The sequence below is a fragment of the Meles meles genome, chromosome 20, assembly GCF_922984935.1.
Source record: "Meles meles chromosome 20, mMelMel3.1 paternal haplotype, whole genome shotgun sequence".
Lineage (NCBI taxonomy): Eukaryota > Metazoa > Chordata > Mammalia > Carnivora > Mustelidae > Meles > Meles meles.
In genome coordinates, this window is record NC_060085.1 from 20,006,898 (window position 1) to 20,024,067 (window position 17,170).

A 17,170-nucleotide genomic window follows, 5' to 3' on the forward strand; every position below is an offset into this window, starting at 1 on the left:
TCCTCTCCTGAAGAGGGGGACGAGCGGAAATCAGAGTTATGCGTAAAACTACAAGTTCCAGGAAGCTGTGCGCCCCGGCTGTTCCGGTTGGTAAGAGGAGGATGTGCTGGGGAGGTGTAGTGCGCAGGACCGTTTCCGCTGGCTGTCCGGGGCTGGGGAGGAGTAAGCTGGTTCCGGTTACCTTGGGAAGGTTCCGGGTACCCGCGCGGCAGCACAACTGGGGACGCTCGCTTGCTGAATTTCCTGGGAACAGTGACTCCGTGCATGTACTTCTGAATACATCTGAGTGTGTCCTTGTGGACAGGTGTGTAGGTAAGAATGTAGGTGGTCTTGGTGTGCGTACCAGTGTTCGGGAACTCCCGAAACTCTGTAGTCCGGTGTGTGCCTGACCTAGGTTGTATGGGTGTATGGGACCTGACCCAGATTGGGATTCTTGCTGTGCCATTTGGGGGCTCTGTGACACGAGCCAAGTACCTCAGTTTCATGAACCGTAAAATGGAGATGACAGGACCTAGCACGGTGAGGGTTCGTAGGGACTGTGGTGTAAAATGCCAGTCCACCCTTGGTGCCCAGTGAGTGTGTTGCCCAGGCTAACCTTGTTACAAGTGTGGTGGAGCTGCGACTCGAATTCAGGTCTCCTGCACCCAAAGGGCAAGACTGGGCTCCTTTTAGTGACTCTCTTCCCCGCCACAGATTTCTCATCTCTGGCCCTGAGGACTTGGGCCAGGGTGTTTACTGCAACAGTGGCTTCCTGCAGTTTGTGTTCTGAGAGAACTGATTTTTTTGGTATATTGAGTCACTTTTTAAAATTGTGCATGTAATTAAAATAATTATGCGACAAATCAAGTTTATAAAGTGCAGAATCCATCGTTCCTTTCAGCCACTGATCTCAGTACAACTTCCAGTGTGCACATAGCCTTCCAGGTTACAAAGGGTGTTGACGTGACATCCTTTTCTTTGCCTAGGGTCTCATTGGATGCCACCTAGGGTAGAGTTGCCAGACTGAGCAAATCGAAGTACAGGGTGTACAGTCATTTGAAATTCAGATAAATGAATGATTTTTTAGTGTAAGCATGTCCCCAGTCTTTTTAGTATAGTGCAGTATTGGAAACACTGTAAAAAAAAATTCGTGCTTATCTGAATTTCAGATTTGACTAGACGTTCTACATTTTATCTGGCAACCCTACCCCAGGATCTGGGGGCTGTTGCAGGGCATGGAGCTCTCTCTGGGGTTACTAGTTAGGCATTGCTCTGTGGCCAACCCATGGAGGGGAATGAGGATGGGTGTCTTTGTTAAGGCCTGGTTCCAGCCACAGGTCACCTCCTCTCTGAAACCTGTGCTGATTTCTTGCCCTTATCACCATGGAGGAGAGCATTTCTCTCAAGTCTCAGTTTGTTTATCTGCAGTATGGAGATACACTAGTACCCAGGTCTAAGGGCAGCGCTGGCTGTCCACCTGGTGCGTACAAAGTGTGCGTCACGGACGAGTGAGCATCAGCAGTACTGGGAAACCTCTGTGCTGTGGTTACTGGTTTTTCTCCTTGAAAAGAGCATGAAGGGGCACATGGACTAGGATTGATTATTAAGAGAGTTGGGATTAAATTGAACAAGGGCATAGGCAGGCCAGAGGAAAGTCCGAGAGGATTCAGGACTCAGTTTTGGGTTCCAGCATGAGCAGTGGCGGTCAAGGAGAGCACTGGGCCTTAAGCTTCTTCTGGGCTGGAAAGGAGCAGTGGTCATGCTTATGGGTGGGCCAGACCCTGGCCTCCTCTGGACAACAGGCTGGGGCCCTCAAGCACTGGATCCTGGACCTGCTCCCAGTACCACTAACTCATCGCTCCAAGTGGATGACCTGCCCACTAGGTCCTGGTGGTCTGCCTTGATGTCTAGACTCCTCCCTAAACTTGAATCTCGTCTGTCTTCTTTCTTCCACTGCCTTGGCCTTTAAGGACAGCTTTTCTCAGAGGCTTTTGAGGTTATATGAGAAAGGATGTCAAGGTTCTGGCACTTCAGAATACCAGGAAGCATTATGCCCTACACCCACTGGGTACCTGGGTTGCAGTGGCCTTCACTTCCGGCTGAATGGTAGATGTGACTTTGAGGTCATGGCCACCTGTCTTCAAGCTACCCAATCCCCACCCTGAGGTAGACACAGTGGATGGGAACCATTTGAAGTGAAAATATGAACATTATTTAATAACTGATCTTCTGTAATAAACCATTTGAAAATATTTTACAAGGAATCACACACATGATATTTTACAAAGTTTCTTGACTTTTTTGTCACTGTTTTTTCTGACTTGTCTGTACAAAATAGAACAACAACCAAAAAAAAGGGCGCAGAGAAAAGGAAATGGCCCCCCAGTCCCCCACAGATCCCCCGAGCCCGAGGTGAGGGGGCAGCCAGGTCGGGTGGGTGATGAGAAGGATCAGACCCAGCTAGGGGTTGGACAACTACCTGATGGGGATTATTTGTCTGTTTTCCTGTTTTTTAAACTTAAAATATATATTTTTCTATATATGTTTGATTCTTTTTTATTTTTATATTCTCCATTGAGCACCTGACTACACTACAGTTACACACACGCCCCCGCAAGACATGGCTGGCATCAAGGCTGGGTGTACAGCTTGGGTGCCCACCCTGGCACCAGCAGCGGGCATGGACCATACACACACACTGAGAAAGCAACAAGCAACGTGACATTAATTAACGGAGCCATTAATTAATGCATCACCCTCCCCCCTCCTCCCATTCCATCTGAGCCTCATGGCCACATCCCCCTGCCCTCCGTCCCCCACTTGCCCCCAGGCTGGGATGCCTTTGGGGGAAATGATCAGAATGAATGGTGTGAAGACATGTGCCTGGGCCCAGCCTCTGTGTGTGCAGAGTGTATACATGTGTTTATGCGTGTGCAAGTGTGTGTTCAGCAGGGAGGAACAGTTTGCCACCCCCCCCCATTGGGGGCAGGGAATGTGTGTGTGTATGGGTGTGTGAAGAAACAGGGAATGGGCACAGGCCTGAGTGTGTAAGGGCCAGATTGGGGGTGGGATGGCCCAGCCAGGAGTGATTATGTCACTCTGGCTAAGGCAAAGGGCAATGTCTGGTGCAGATTCCTTTGCCGAGAGGTGCAGGCAGTGGCTTGTGGTCCCGCTGGGAGCCTGACACTAGTGCGAAATGGTTACAATGAGCACCTGGCGGGGTGAGGGACATTTCCGGGATACTGGCGGCTAGGGTGGGACAGGGGTTGTCACCCCCTGCCCCAGCATTTGGCACTATTTGACATTCAGCTTTAGAGACAGAGGACCAGCTGGGCTGCAGGTCAGATTAGAGGCGGGCGGTGAGCAGGAGATGAAGTGTGCATGTGCCAACCCTCCCACCAACCCCTTGCCCTGTGTAAGGCTTTGTGAGCCCCTGCCCCCACCCCACCCCATGGTGTGTGTGTGTGTGTGTGTGTGTGTGTGTGTGTCCTCCTTGGTGTGTCTAATGTGAGTTTCTGCCCTCAGGGCTCCAGGTGTGTATGGAGTTATGTCTGAGCCAGTGTCACAGTCACTGGCCTGTCACCTATAGGGCTGGAGGAAGGTGGTAGGTGGCTGTAGGCCTGAAAGGGGCAGGAGCCCATTGTGGGGCTGCCTCAGGACTTGACTTCTCTCCTGCAAGGACTTAAGCTGGGATGCACAGGCCTCAAACTGCCCATTTCAACTTCATTATTACCAGGGAATCCAGATTTGGTCCTGGGTGGGACCTAAGGGCCAGGTTAGAGAAGTCCAGCTGGGGCAGGGCCTAGGTCTCCCGCACAAAGGGAGCCTTGGGGCAGGGTGGGCAGTGGAGGCCTGGTTTGGCACCAGTACTGTGGCTTCCCTGTCCCAGCCCTCAGGGGTGGGTGAGTCCAGTGGGAATAAGGGGTCTGGGGTCACTCTGACGGTTCAGCGTCGAGATGTGGCTTGGGGGCCAAAGACCTGCGGTGCCCTCCTTTGGGACCCCCCCCCCCCCCAACTCCAAGGCTCAGACTTTTGAGCCTGGCCGCTCAGGTCCTTCAGTGAGGGAGGAGGCGAGGCTCTAAGGCGGGGAGTGTGGGGCAAGGGAGCAGGGGAGAGACGGGGAGGCCTCGGGAGGGGTGGGAGGGGGGCGCTCAGACGCGGCGCGAGGCGTGGGCGTGGACTTGGGGCTGCGGCCGGGGAGGCAGGCCTAGGAGGAGCAGCAGCTGCAGGGAGACCAGGACGCCCAGCGACGGCGGGAAGGAAGCTCCGCGGCCACAGTCTGAGGTATCTTCCTGCAGGAAGAGGCAAGGAGCGGGTCGGCCCGGGTGGCCCGGGGAGGAGAGGGGAGCGCGAGGTCAAGTGCGCCGCCCCCTCCTCACCGTCGCGTTGTAGTCAAAGCAGATGTGCGGGCCTCTCCGATATCGCGGTCTCTGCACCAGTTCACACTGCTCCGGGCCGTCCGCTGGGCATGGGTGGGGAGTCAAGGAGGCGGCAGGGCACGGAGGGGGCGCGCGGGGCAGGAGGGGGCGCGCGGGCGGCGGGGGACGGCGGGGGCAGGATACAGTGTGTCTCCTTTTGCAGCAGCCGGCCAGCCTCACACTGGCTGCACAGCGGCTTCTCGGCCACCACGAAGAGAAGGTTGGTGTTGGTCAGTCTCTGCGCGTGGAACAGCCTGGAGGCAGGACGGGAGGGCGGGGCGTTCAGACTCGCCTCGCCTCTCCCCGCTGGAGCCCCGTCCCCGCCCCGGGACGCGCCCACCCGGCAGGACCCCGTCCGGCCCCATCCCACCCACTCCTCCGGTCCCGCTCCCCGCGGGCACCTGGAGCAGTTTCCGCAGTCGATGATGGCGTTGTAGGAGGCGTTCACCGACCCGAAGTAGTACTGGGTCTGTTTCATGACGCAGCTGCTCTCGCGCGCCTCGGGGCTCCCCTCGGCCTCCGCGGGGTCTGCGAGGGCCCAAAGCGCCTCAGCCCTACCCATTCGCCCCGGCCAGCTCCCTTTGGATGGGTCTGAGCTTAGACTGGGGACTGGGGGTGGGGGTGGGGCGGCGGTTCGAGGAGGGGCTTCCAAAGCCCTACCTACCTGCGTGGAACCAGCTATGATAGATGAGGCCGTAGAGAAGCTGCTGAAACAAGGACCTGCAGGGCATGGGTCACTGAGTGGGGGAGTGGTCACCAGAGATCAGTGCCCTGCTCCACCACCTCTCTTGAGCCCTCCTCCTGCCCAGGGAGCACCCTCCCTCTGTCCCCTCCCCTGGGGACTCACCAGGCGGCAGCCGAGGTCCACCAGGCCAGGTTGAGGAAATCAGCAATGGTGGGCTGCGGTGGAGAGAGGGGCGTGGGCTGCCTGCCTCGGCTGTTCCCTCACCTGGGTCACCCCACCCCCAACTCTCTCTTCAGAGGTGGAGCGTCATCTGTGGGCAGGTGCCCCAGGGCCGCCCCTCCCCCTCCCCCTCTCCATCTCTTGACTGGGCATCACTGGGGCTCACCACAAAGACGCCACGGGGTGCAGCACCCAGGTTGCCGGGTGGCTGGGGGGCGCAGGCTGCCTGATAGTCGTAGGACTCTTTGCGGGTGTAGAAGGAGTTGTTGTAGAGTGCCAGCATCAGGTTGGCATCGACCTCACTGAAGAACCTGCCCACCTGGGAATGCCAGGAGAGTGGCAGTAACAGGATTGGCAGTGCCATGTCCCCCCTCCCCCTGGAAGGCTTGAGTCCTGGTTCCCCTCCTCCCACCCTCTTCCTGACCCTCACCTGGTCCCACTGATGATTCTGGTTTGACAGCACCAGGAATCCCCCATCGTCAATGAGGACACAGAGCAGGTCCTGGGAGGTAGGGAAGGGGGAGGAGGATGGAGAGGGGCTCAGGCCCAAACCTTCCTCCCCAGACCCTGGCAGTCAGGTGGTTGGGTCAAAGGGGCACCACTCCCCCCACAGGTCTGGTAAACCTGTGAAGTCAAGGTGGGGATGTTGAGACACCCCTCTGCCCCGCCCCCAACCAGGTCAAGGGACGGGCTAGGAGTTGCAGCTGGGACTAAGAAGTCTGGGATTAGGGTAAGCTATGGTTCAGGGCCCACGTACCTCATTGTTAACCTCGCAGTCCATCTCACAGTGGCTGCTGGGGCCACACTGCTGGGCAGAGAGCAAGGACCATAAGGTGCCCGCCAGTTCTCCCCCTCCCATCACCCTTCGTACATCTGGGTCCCCAGGCCATCTGCAACAGCCACTGTTTCCCCAGAAGGCATAGGAACCACTCTGAGTGAGTGGTAGGGGTTCCTGGGGGGCGGGGGACTCAGTACTGCTGGGCTTACTGCCCCCACCCCCGCCCAGGTACCTTCTGAGGCTGGTCCTGGTGGGTACGGTTGCTGGCTAGCACCTTGAACTTCTCAGCCCAGGCCTCTAGGTCCAGCTTAACACCTACCACTATAGAGGACAGCAAGGGGCTATCAACGCCCGCCTGCCTGGGCAGCACCCTGTCCATTGTCTCTTTCCCCGCCTCCGCCCCAGGCATTCACCTGCTGGCCTCAGCGAGCGTCCGCCCAGGCTTAGCTCCACAGCTGTGCTGACGAGGATGCCCACCGTGTCATTCTCCAGCTCCAGTGGCCTTAACAGGGCTGCAGGTGGGGTGGGGGGGTCAGGAGTAGGGGCTGGTGGCCATATTGACCACTCTGTGTTGGGCCTGTGGACCCCGGAGCCCAAGCCAAGCACCCGGTACCCAGTGTAGCATTGACACAGCCTAGCTCTGTCTTCTCATTGGCCCCTGTCTTGGCTCGCCTCTTGTTCGAGAGGGGCCTCAGATAGCAGGGTCCAGCCCTGGCCAAGCAGACAGGGAAGCCTCAACTTCCCAGCCACTGCTGGGCCACCTGGGAGGACACTCACCGTCCTGGTGTGGGGGTTTGAAGACATAGCCACGGTTATCCAGGCTGCGTCGGTAGAAGCTGGCATTGAAGGGCTCCGGGTTCTCCGTCCAGTCCTCCGCTGCTCTGGTTACCCGAGATGGACAGAGGTTGGTGGAAAGGGTGGTGTGCAGGGGACAGTGTCTCAGCAGGAGCAAGAAGGCCTACGGGTGGCGGGACAGAGGCAGGGTCCCAGGCAGGGGCAGGGTCCCGGGTGGCAGGTAGGTCACTTACTTGTTGGGGAATACGCGGGTGATGCCGCCGTCGGTGGCAGCGAACACGGCTAGAAGGCTGTACCTGGGGGGCAGCAGGGAGGTGAGTCACAGGCCTGCCTTCTTCAGGGCAGTGCCAGGGCCTCTGGGCCCATCCCAGCCTCCTGCCCCCACAGGCTGGGCAGTGCCTACGTGTTGAGATCCTGGTCCCGCCACACGCGCTCCACCAGCTGCTGTGTGATGCCCGTGTCCAAGATCAGGTTGTGCAGAAGGAAGTTGTTGCCTGGAACGGGAGGGTAGGGGTGGAGAGGGCATCTTCTTGTGGCTCCCTGCCCACTGTCCCCTGTATACCCGACACTGGAGCCTTCCCCACTCTCTGGCCCCGACCCTGCCCTGGGCTTGGGTCTGCATCATGTCTGCCCGGTCTCGGGGTTCTACTGGGCTGCCTCCCTTGGGGCCTGGGCACTGCCCAGAGCCGGAGGCCCCACCCAGGCACTCACACTGCTTGGAGTCTGGAGTCACTTTCTCCATGAGCTCAATGAAGTTTTTCAGGAACTCGGTGTTGTTGTCTGAGGCATTCAGGTCCTTGCAATACTCTCTGGGGATGGGGAGGGGTGAGAAGAGTGGACTTGGGGGGCTGGACAGAGCAGAAGGGCTGAGGCTTCCCAACAGGCCTGCCTGGCCATCGGCTGAGAAGCCCGGGCCTCAGTTGGGGCCTGCGTATTCCTGCCGGCTATGGCCCCTATGTGCCCGGCAGGCTGCCACGTCTGGGGGTGGGGGCAGAGCTGACACGAGAAGGATGGTCACTTCCTCCAGCCTGGCAGATTCTCCCTCCTGGGTATAGCCCTACAGAGCCTCCCGCCCCTCCTGTGTAGCTGGACCTAGATGGCCCACGGGGGAGGCCCCAGGAAAGGCCTCACGGCCGGCTCGTCCCCTTTTTTTTTTTTTTTTTTTTTTTTTAAAGATTTTATTTATTTATTTGACAGAGATCACAAGTAGAGAGAGAGGAGGAAGCAGGCTCGCCGCTGAGCAGAGAGCCTGATGCGGGACTCGATCCCAGAACCCTGAGATCATGACCTGAGCTGAAGGCAGCGGCTTAACCCACTGAGCCACCCAGGCGCCCCCGGCTCGTCCCCTTGTACGCGGAAGTGTTCCTGGTGCGTGAGGCACCTGGCGCGTGAGGAACCAGCGCTGGCTTTGTCAGGCTGCGTGTCAGCCCTCGGCCTGCCGCCTCCTGGCTTCTCACATCTGGACAACTCACTTAAGCTCCCCGAGCCTCGGGTTTTCCCCTCATACCACAGAGGGTGTCAGGAAGTCAGGGGGAGCGTGTGGGGCCTCAGACTGGCCGTTCCTTCTGCCTGGGATGCTCCTCCCCCAGAAGCAGACAGGAGAAATCCCTCACTTCCTCAAGGCCCTCACTGGGCTCGGGTTCTGGGTCCCAAGAACATGGGAACTTTGGGGGCATGAGAGGCCTGCTTAGCGCTCTGTTCCCCAGGAAGTCTTGGCGAGCTGTCCTTGTACCCTGACAGATGGAGCTCTCCCTCCTGCCCAGTCCCGTGCCCCTGCCACCAGCCACCTCCCCACTGGCCTGGAGGCAGCAACCTTAGGATTTTTTAAAATTCCGCTGCTTCCCGAAGCTGTGCTAGGGCCCATGGTTTGGTGAGGCACCTGGGACGGGGATCTCAGTCCCCGCTTGCTCTCTGGCCCCGATGGCATTTGTGCTCTGCGGTGGGGGGCACAGCTGACACGTGCAGAGGGACACCCGTACGGTTGTGCTTCAGCTACAACCCCCCACCCCCTGCCGCACCTCCCTGCCCCAACACTGTGTACATTTACAGCTGTGGGTCACTTCCTTCGCTCACCCAACACATAGTTACGGAGCTCTCCCGAGCCGAAGGTCCAGAAGTGACAAAAACAAACCCAGTCCCCTCTCTCAGGGCCACAGGGGCCACACAGGCCTTTTCACTCACTGCCACTGTCACTCATGACCATAGCCCACCCCACCCCCTGCAGTACATTCAGACTCTTACAAATGTACACAGTTACTCACAAATACAAACACTCATCTACAGAGAGTCGAGAGCAATCTGTGGGAGCATGCTCACACGTGCACACACGTGGAGGTCAGGAGTGTCCAGAGCCCCCGTGTGGTGCCTGAGAGTGCCCCCGGGTCTCTGTCAGCTGCCCCCACCTGCCCTCGTCCAGAGTGAGGTCGCGGGGGAGGACTTCGCCACATGGGGGCCTGTTGGCCTCCTCACTTGTTGGGCAACAGGCGAGGGTGGGCACCTGAGGATGTGTGTGCAGGCTGAGTGTGCACTTCAGGGAAGGCCCAGGGTGCTGGACCCTGGCCCCTCACTGGCCCGAGCAGCTCTTCAAAGTCCTTGTACTCCCCACCTCCCCCAGTCCCGGTGAACCACCATACGGAAATTCAGCTCTGCCCACAGGGGCTCTGGCTGGCTCAAACCCAGACCCACACAAACATTGACTGACACAGGACAAGGCTGGGGTGCAGGGTTGGGGGGGTGGGGAGGGCGCCACAAGCCAGAACAGCAGCTGCCCAGGGAAGAGTGGGCTGCGGACAGCCTGCCCAGGGAAGAAAGGGTCCTTCCTGGTGTGACCTGGGAGGGCAGGGAAGATGGGCAGAGTCCGGGGGCCTTCCCATGCCAGGCCCAGTGGGGGCTGCAGCTGGGGGGAGGTGCTGGCCACTGCTGCATGGTGTGGCCACATGGTCCAGGGATGCACAGGGGTGCGCAGCCGGGGGCTATGCACGGGGTGGGGTGGGGCGAAATCGCACAGGGTACACACACACACACACACACACACACAGCTCCAGGCAGCAGTGCAGGAGGTGGGGGGTGTTGGGGGGGAAGGGCTGGGGCAGTTGGGTTTGGGGAGGACACCTCAGCAAGGCCACACGCAAGCTACCTGGGAGCAATGAAAACATGTCCTTCAGACTCAAAGCTGCTGGGGAGCAGGAACTCAAAATCTGCAACAGAAACGGGGGGTTATCCGGCGGGGGCTGGGGAGGCAGGAGGCCAGGGGGCTCAGAGCTGACGGGGGGAGGGGGGGCGGAGGGACAGGGAAAGAGGGTGGCTTGAGGGAGGGGGAGACATCAGCAAAGAGGGAACCCGCCACTTCCACGTTCAAGTTCGAGCCAGAGAGAAGGGGCGGGCAGAGAGACGGGGTGGACGGGGAGTGGGGGCGGAGGGCCTGTGGAGACCACGCATCGCAGGAGGAGGGCAGTTATAGCCAATATGTTGCCCAGGCCTGGTCCTCTGCCGGCAGTGAGTCCCGTGGCGCGGCTGTATATGCTTCCATACGGCTGTGTATAGCACATATACACGGACACACACACACACATATATATACACACACTGCTATATATATGCATGGTCTGGGGGAGGCGCCGGTCTCGCTCTTATCACGTCCGTAATGGAAAAAACCGCATGCGGAGCTTCCTTTGCCTCCAAAGAGACTTTGAGGAAGGGAATTGGCTTTTGGCTGCGGATTTTTATCTCTCTTTCTTTGCTGCAGCTGTTTGCATTTTGGTAGGTCTCGCTTTTGTTCCGTGTCAGGCATCAACATGGCCAAACCGAGGGGATTTCTCACGGGCAGAGACAGTCCAACCAGAGACAGGGTGGGTGGCTGGGGCCGGGCTGCAGTGCATTGTGGGGATCCCGCGGTCCTTCCTGGGCTGGGAGGCTGGGTGAGGGGAGACTCTCAAGGTGCCTGAGAACGTTCCCAGGCTGAGGGAGGAAGGTTGGGAGCGGGGGGGGGGGGGGGGGGGGGATGGTAGTGCTGCTTGATCTGTGTCCTGCCCTCTTGGGCTGGTGACATGAGGGTGGTGAGGGGGCGGCGGAAGAATGGGCCTCCACCTTTCCTAGGACCTGTCATTGTTCAGAGCAGCCAAAGAGGAATGCTGGGGCTCCAGGAGTTGTGGGGTGCTCTTGAGGGATCCCCCAGTTGGGCCTGTGCACATGTCTGGGAGTGAGCACATAAGTACATGGGAAAGCGTGTGTTTGTGTGAGCGTGCATGTGTACGAGTGTCTCTGGGTGGCTCTGGAAGTGATGCTGGGGCTTCTCTTGGGCCTCTCCCTGCCGGGCTGGGTCAGCTACCTGCTGGGTCTGCATCTTGGAGGCAGGCTGCCCTTGCCCCATGGCCTGTTGCACTCTGGGCAGCCCACCTTCCAATCCTGTCCTCACCAAGGTTCCGACCTTTCTGTCACCGTAGGGCTTTATTTTTGCAGAAGAGGGGTCTTATCTGTTCCCAGATACTCCCACAATGCACTGCAAGATTCCAGGAGGTGGGCTTGGGGTGCCTGGAGGGGCTGGGCAGTCAGTCACTGGTTGGACTGTTGCTTTCTGATGGGACTGTGAGGCAGGGTTTGGACACAAGCCGACAGGGAATGGGTGTGAGGGAGGGAAGGAGGAGAAAGAAGAAGGAGATAGGGAGACTAGGCTATAGTTGTCATTGTTACCAGAGCCCTGCATTTCTGGGGACACTGGGAGGGATGTGGAAGGGGGAGAAAAGACAACTCAAGCCAGTGGGAGTAGGGCCTGTCCCCCACCCCCACGCAGGCCACTGGAGTCAGCTCTATCCCTTTTGCTGGACTAGGATGGATAGGGCCCCTGGGGCTTCTGGGGGAGCCCTGGCTTCCAGGTCATCCCCTTGTGGCTCTCCATGGCCCTCTGTCCCAGCACTCCCTGGGCAGAGGTGGCAGTGCCCCTCCTCCCGTGCTTCCCTCTCTCGCTCTCCTTACTGTCCACCGAGTCTGTGAGTTCCCTGCCTGCCTTCCTCCAGAGTCTCTGGCTTCAGTTATCTCTAAGTGCCAGAACATTTTTCTTCATCCCCAGACTGATTCCCTCCCAGCTCTTTTGCGGCCCCTGGGGTCCAGACACATTTCCTTTCATTCCTGGCTAGGCTCACCATCCCTGAGTCTGCTTTTACTTCCCAGGAGAACACCTTCTCCATACCTGGCCACCTGCCCCAGTGGCAGTGGGTACCACGGTTGGGCTGGGCCAGCGGGCTTTAGTAAAGCAGTGGGGGCAGCAGGGGACAGGGGCGTCAGCACCTGCCAGTGCTCAGGATGGTTGGGTCTGCCTTGCTCTCCCAGTGGCGTGGCTGATGCTCTATCCTGCCCGTCCCAGAATCAGGGTGGGGAGCTTCCAGAGTCTTCTGTCACCCCTTGGGGAGCTGCCAACTTCTGGACCAACTGACAGAGACCACAGGAGGGAGAACTATCCCAGAGGAAGCCTCAGGTGGCCGTGGCTTTCCTTTCCCATAAGCCTTTCATAAGCCTTGTGGAGGACTTCTCTAGCCCCTCCCTGCCTATCAGGGCCTCTGCTGTGAGGGGTGGGAGGTGGTGGAGAGGCATCCAGCCCTGTCCCCACTGTTGAGTTGTCTTGGAGGGACAGAGAAAGTGGGGATGGGCAGGGACCTGCCCAGAGGGAGCAAGGAGGATGAGGGGGGCCTGAGCTCTCAGAACACCCGGAAACCACCCTGCAGGCGGGGCCAGGAGAAGGGTCGCTGGCTGTAATAGGGGTTTAGGGATGAGGGAAAAGGCAAGAACTAGAGGAGCCAAGGGGATGCTGGGAGGAGCCCTGGAGAGCAGAGGTTTGGCTGGTTCCTGGGCAGGGAGGGGGGCAAGCAGGGGTGTGAGGGTGGGTGGGGTGGGGAGAGGAGGGTGCACTGGTTCTGAATATACTTGCCCTTCAGTTTGCTGATTGGCACTGGGACAGTCCACCAAGAGAGAAAGCGAGGAAAACAAAAACAACACAAACACAAAAACAAACGAAAAGGGGGAGGGGAAGGGGAGGGGCACAAACAATATTTTATTCAATGGCTGTTTGAATGAAAATATTGTGTCTCATCATCATACCGAAAGGAAACTTCTTGCAAAAAAACGACATGAGAGAGAAAGAGAGAGCGAGAAAACTCAAAGGAGATGAGCCCCAGTCGGCCAGGCAGGTGGGGGGCGCCCGGTGGCGCCGGAGCCCCAGCCTCCCTCCCAGTGACTCCGGGCAGAGGGCAGGCGGGGCCACAGGCTCCGCCTCTCGGGGTGGGGGGAGGCCCAGGGTGAGCAGGACATGCAGGGATGAGCCACAGGCAGAGGAGTGGGCGAGGGAGGGAAGGAAGAAGAGCCGTCCAGAGAGGAAGAGAAGGGGAGAGGGAGGAGGAAGAAGAGGCAGGGAGGGTGGGATGGGGGGGGATGAAGATGGGGAAGAGAGCAGAGGGAGGGAGGGAGGGAGAGAGAGTAGGGATACTGGAGTAGGGGAGAGAGAAGGGAGAGGGAAAGGGGGAGACAGAGAAGGTGGGGATACAAGGAAAGGAGAGAAGAGGAGGGAGAAGGGGAGACGAGGCAGAGGGAGAGAAGGAAGGGCAGAGGGAGTAAGGCAGTGGGGGGTCAGAGGAAGGTGAGAGGGTGCCTGGGGGAGGAGGAAATGAAGGAGGATGAGTGGGGGCGGTGGAAGAGTGGAGAGAAAGACCCTGGGGGGGGGGTGGCACGACAGGGGGAGAGAGCTACAGGGTGCTGGGGAGAGGAGAGATGAGAGGAGGGGGTGTCTTCCAAGAATGCAGCCCCCAGGGGTGTGCGGGGGAGGCAGGCTAAGGAGGGAGGACACGCAGTAGGAGAAACTAAAATCAAAAACCTCAACGGAAATCATGAGAGAATGATCTGGAACCAAATCTGAGAAAAGGCGAGCATGCAGATTTCCACAGACTTTCGGATGGCTGGTGCCCCAGCCTGCGGGTGCCTGGGGGGTGGGCAGACTGGGCAGGAGGGGCTGCCTTGCCGCCAGTGGCTGACTCTGCTGCCTGGGGCCGGCCAGGGTGCGGGGCAGAGGCAGGGGTGCAGGGCGCAGGCAGGGGCCGGGCCACTTACACTTGACCTGTAGGATCTGGTCGCTGAGGTTGGCTTGGAGGTAGAAGGTGCTGTAGGGCGGGAGCACAAGCCCCAGGCTGGGGAGGAGGAGAGGGAAGGAGCATATGTCATTGCGGGGGAGGGGGCGCCACATGGACATCCAACGCCCCTACGCCATGGCCTTGGAGCTGGGTAGAGTGGCATGGGCTGTGACGTCCCCTCTTCTGCCCGCTAGGGCCACCCTGCCCTGTTAGCTATGGGAGATTCACTCCCCAAACTCTCCTGAACACCTCAGGATGCCCAGCCCAAAGCAAGTCCCCACCCCAGCAGCCCCTGCTCCCAGACACCTAGCCAGCCTCCTCAGTCAGGCCAGCAGACTCACAAGGGGCAGAGCACTGTCAGTGAGCTAGGCTGGGGGGAGCACAGCCACGGGAGAGGGGTCCTCGGTCCCCAGACACTTAGGCCGTGTGAGGGCCAGTGGAAAGCAGGGCTGGGCTGCCATGGTGAGGAGCAACCACAAGCCAGGACGGGGGTGTGAGTGAGACGGGCTCTGGGGGGCCCAAGAAGACAGCCTGCATGGCCCGGGCCTGACCCATAAGGGCACCTCTTCTGAGGGCTATGGTGCCTGCTGAGAGCCGGCCCAGGGATGTGCTGAAGGTGACCTCCTGGGTGCAGACACCCAGGGACACTAACCAGGCAGGGGTGACATGAGAGGGCTGGCTGGCATGTGAGACATCAGATGCACTGTCTTGTCTCTGTCCTGTTCTCCCAGGAAATGGCCCTTGTTCCTGAAGGGCCAGCCAGAGGCCCTTGGGGGACTGAGAGTCCTGGGGTGAGTAGTGAGCAGCCCTGGCTGCTGGTGCCCTACTGGGATCCTGGCTGCAGTCCCTGAGAACCGGCAGACCCGGCTAGGGAGAGGGCTCAGACTCTGGGCTCTGCAGCTGCCCTGCCCCTCCCCGCCCCACTCACCTGTAGTTGGTGCTCCTTATGGGCACCCAGGTGTAGTTCCGCACCACCTCGTCCACGTACCTCTGAGAGAAGAGGCTGGGTCAAGTACTTGGGCCAGCAGGCAGGGGTGGGTTGGCGTGCGGAAGGGCGCCCGCCCTGACTCTGTCCCCCTCTACTGTCTTCTCACCTCATCCAGGGACTTGACCAGTGTTCTGATTTGCTTGTGGCCCTTGTTGCCATCGATCATGCTCCTACGGATCTGGAAGGGGAGGAATGTGAGCGGTGAGTCCCTGCTCCCAGCTGCTCTGGAGGGGAGCTACTCCCCTCCTTTCCCTTACCTCCTCCTTGTTCTCATCCTCCAGCTCCGCATCCAGGAAGTCCAGAGTCACAGGCTCCCGGAAGTTGGTGGTCTGTGGGAGGCAGGGCAGGAGGTCAGGGGTCACCGTCTTGAAGGGTCTACCCTCCTCCTGACTGCCCCCTGTCTCACCTGGGGCTTGAGGTTGGGGTGCAGCAACACGTAGCCGTTCAGGTCAATGGCAAACACATAGCCGTTGGCTCCAAGCTGGGGGCATACATAAGGGGGCTCAGAGCCAAGGGGCCAGGCAGGGATTCCCCAGACTCTCGAGCTCTTTCTCAGCCTGCTTTCCATTATCACTGAGGGGGTGCCATGTGCCTGCTTGGGCCAGGGGCCCTCACATGCCACGTGGCCTTGAACCTGTTTCTCAAATCAAGCCCAACACGCTAGTGTCCCTTGTTGAGGCTGATGGGCTCCATGGGACCATGATTCGATTTGGCCTTCTGCCCTCACGACTCCTGGTTCTCTTCAAACTGTCAGTCACCTAGACTGCTCTGCTTCCTCTGCCCCTCAGGGCTGCCATCCCCTCCCTGTCCCCTCCCCACTACTGTTTCCTTCTAGTCCCCATTTCAGTAGATCGCATAGGGAGGAGGGTACCCCTTCCAGACAGAAGTAAAGGAGGAGTGAATGGGACCCTGGACTCACCCGTAGCTCTCTAGGCTGTTTTCTCACTGCACACGGAGGCCAACGACACAGGGCCTTCATGTGGCTCCCATCTAGGCAAACTGTCACACACGTCCCATCCCCCACCCTTTTGCAACCAAGACCAAAGCCTCCTTTGCCACAGGCCCTGGGCCAGCCACACTGACCTTGCCCCTTCCCTGGTTTATGATTTTGGTTTTCACCTTCAGTCCTTTGCTCAAAGGGTTTCCTGTAACTCCAAGGTATGCCTTCTGTCTATCTGACCATAATGCCTGGCCTGCCTGGCCCGTCACTTGTTACTGTGTGACTAGAAATATTTTTTACATTTCTTTTTTTAAAGATTTATTTATTTTCAGAGCAAATGAGCATGCATGCGTACAAGTGGGGGGAGGGACAGAGGGAGGGAATCGTCAAGCAGACTCCCTTGCTAAGTGGCCTAGGTGGACCCCATGTTGAAACCAAGAGTCAGACACTTAACCAGGCGCCCCTGTTTTTTTTACATTTTTAAGTGTTTGAAAAAGATCATGGCATGAAAATTATGTGAAATTTAAATTTCAGGACCCACAAACATAATTGTATTGGAACACAACCGTGCCCATTGTCTGTGGCCATTCTCCATACAACAGCAGAACTGAGTCTGAGTACTTACACTGGCAGAGCCTAAAATATTCATAGTCTGGCCCCTCACAGAAAGTCTGCTGACCCCAGCTCCAGGCCCAAGGTCCCTCCTCCAGAAGCCTTTCCTGACTGCTTCAGTTCACAGGTCTCCCTGGAGGTGCTGTAAGCCCTCTCACACACCTCTGCTGAGCCTGGCTTGTGGCCCCGGGAGGCAGAGCTGGGTGGATGGACAGATGGACACTTACCGTGTAATTTGGAGTCAGCCTCTTGATGTCATTCAGAGCCACATCGATGCCCATCACACCCAGGATCAGCTGGTTCTGGGAGCAGAGGCATGGGGTCTGCAATGCACTCAAATCCACAGAGGAGCCCCACTGTGCAAACCTCATGCCCCAGGCCTCAAGCTGCTCACAAGAGGTTGCCTCTGTCCAGTCTGAAGGCTGGCCTGTCCCTTCTCTGTCCCAGGCCTGCTAGGGGCATGCCCAACCCCCTCAGGCATGCCTAGCCCTTCCCTGGTTGGGAACCTTACCTTTTTTTCCCCAGGGCCATCCTGCGTCAGGTTGAAAACAGGGAGAGTCCCTGTCACCACCAGCCCCAGGCCCTGAAGGGAGAGGAGGATGACAGGTCAGTCTCCTGTGGCCAGCCATGCCCCACCCTGAGTG

General features: G+C 58.7%; 1 protein-coding gene and 1 long non-coding RNA gene across 6 annotated transcripts in view; one reads left to right on the plus strand and one right to left on the minus strand.

The window, feature by feature from the left end:
• Window positions 1-119: 119 nt before the first annotated feature.
• LOC123932908 lies at window positions 120-17,133 on the plus strand. Its single transcript, XR_006816480.1, has 3 exons — window positions 120-304; window positions 15,090-15,175; window positions 17,052-17,133. It is a non-coding gene; the product is annotated as an uncharacterized LOC123932908 (long non-coding RNA).
• CACNA2D2 (calcium voltage-gated channel auxiliary subunit alpha2delta 2) overlaps window positions 2,169-17,170 on the minus strand; it is a 139,836-nt gene continuing 124,834 nt past the window's right edge. The window contains exons 16-39 of one of the 5 annotated variants that reach the window (XM_045991633.1): window positions 17,038-17,109; window positions 16,754-16,828; window positions 15,381-15,455; window positions 15,232-15,303; window positions 15,081-15,152; window positions 14,915-14,976; window positions 13,967-14,043; window positions 12,795-12,815; window positions 10,011-10,071; window positions 7,586-7,683; window positions 7,278-7,368; window positions 7,108-7,170; window positions 6,857-6,960; window positions 6,493-6,591; window positions 6,312-6,400; window positions 6,059-6,106; window positions 5,732-5,803; window positions 5,468-5,620; window positions 5,245-5,297; window positions 5,062-5,117; window positions 4,799-4,925; window positions 4,542-4,651; window positions 4,359-4,441; window positions 2,169-4,271 (exon numbers count right to left, since the gene is read on the minus strand). In XM_045991633.1, coding sequence (XP_045847589.1) covers window positions 4,131-4,271; window positions 4,359-4,441; window positions 4,542-4,651; window positions 4,799-4,925; window positions 5,062-5,117; window positions 5,245-5,297; window positions 5,468-5,620; window positions 5,732-5,803; window positions 6,059-6,106; window positions 6,312-6,400; window positions 6,493-6,591; window positions 6,857-6,960; window positions 7,108-7,170; window positions 7,278-7,368; window positions 7,586-7,683; window positions 10,011-10,071; window positions 12,795-12,815; window positions 13,967-14,043; window positions 14,915-14,976; window positions 15,081-15,152; window positions 15,232-15,303; window positions 15,381-15,455; window positions 16,754-16,828; window positions 17,038-17,109 — 1,974 coding nt within the window. In that variant the 3' untranslated portion in view covers window positions 2,169-4,130. Of the gene's footprint in view, window positions 4,272-4,358; window positions 4,442-4,541; window positions 4,652-4,798; window positions 4,926-5,061; window positions 5,118-5,244; window positions 5,298-5,467; window positions 5,621-5,731; window positions 5,804-6,058; window positions 6,110-6,311; window positions 6,401-6,492; window positions 6,592-6,856; window positions 6,961-7,107; window positions 7,171-7,277; window positions 7,369-7,585; window positions 7,684-10,010; window positions 10,072-12,794; window positions 12,816-13,966; window positions 14,044-14,914; window positions 14,977-15,080; window positions 15,153-15,231; window positions 15,304-15,380; window positions 15,456-16,753; window positions 16,829-17,037; window positions 17,110-17,170 lie in introns of all 5 variants that reach the window. The other 4 variants (XM_045991632.1, XM_045991637.1, XM_045991636.1 and 1 more) reach the window with 4 other exon arrangements.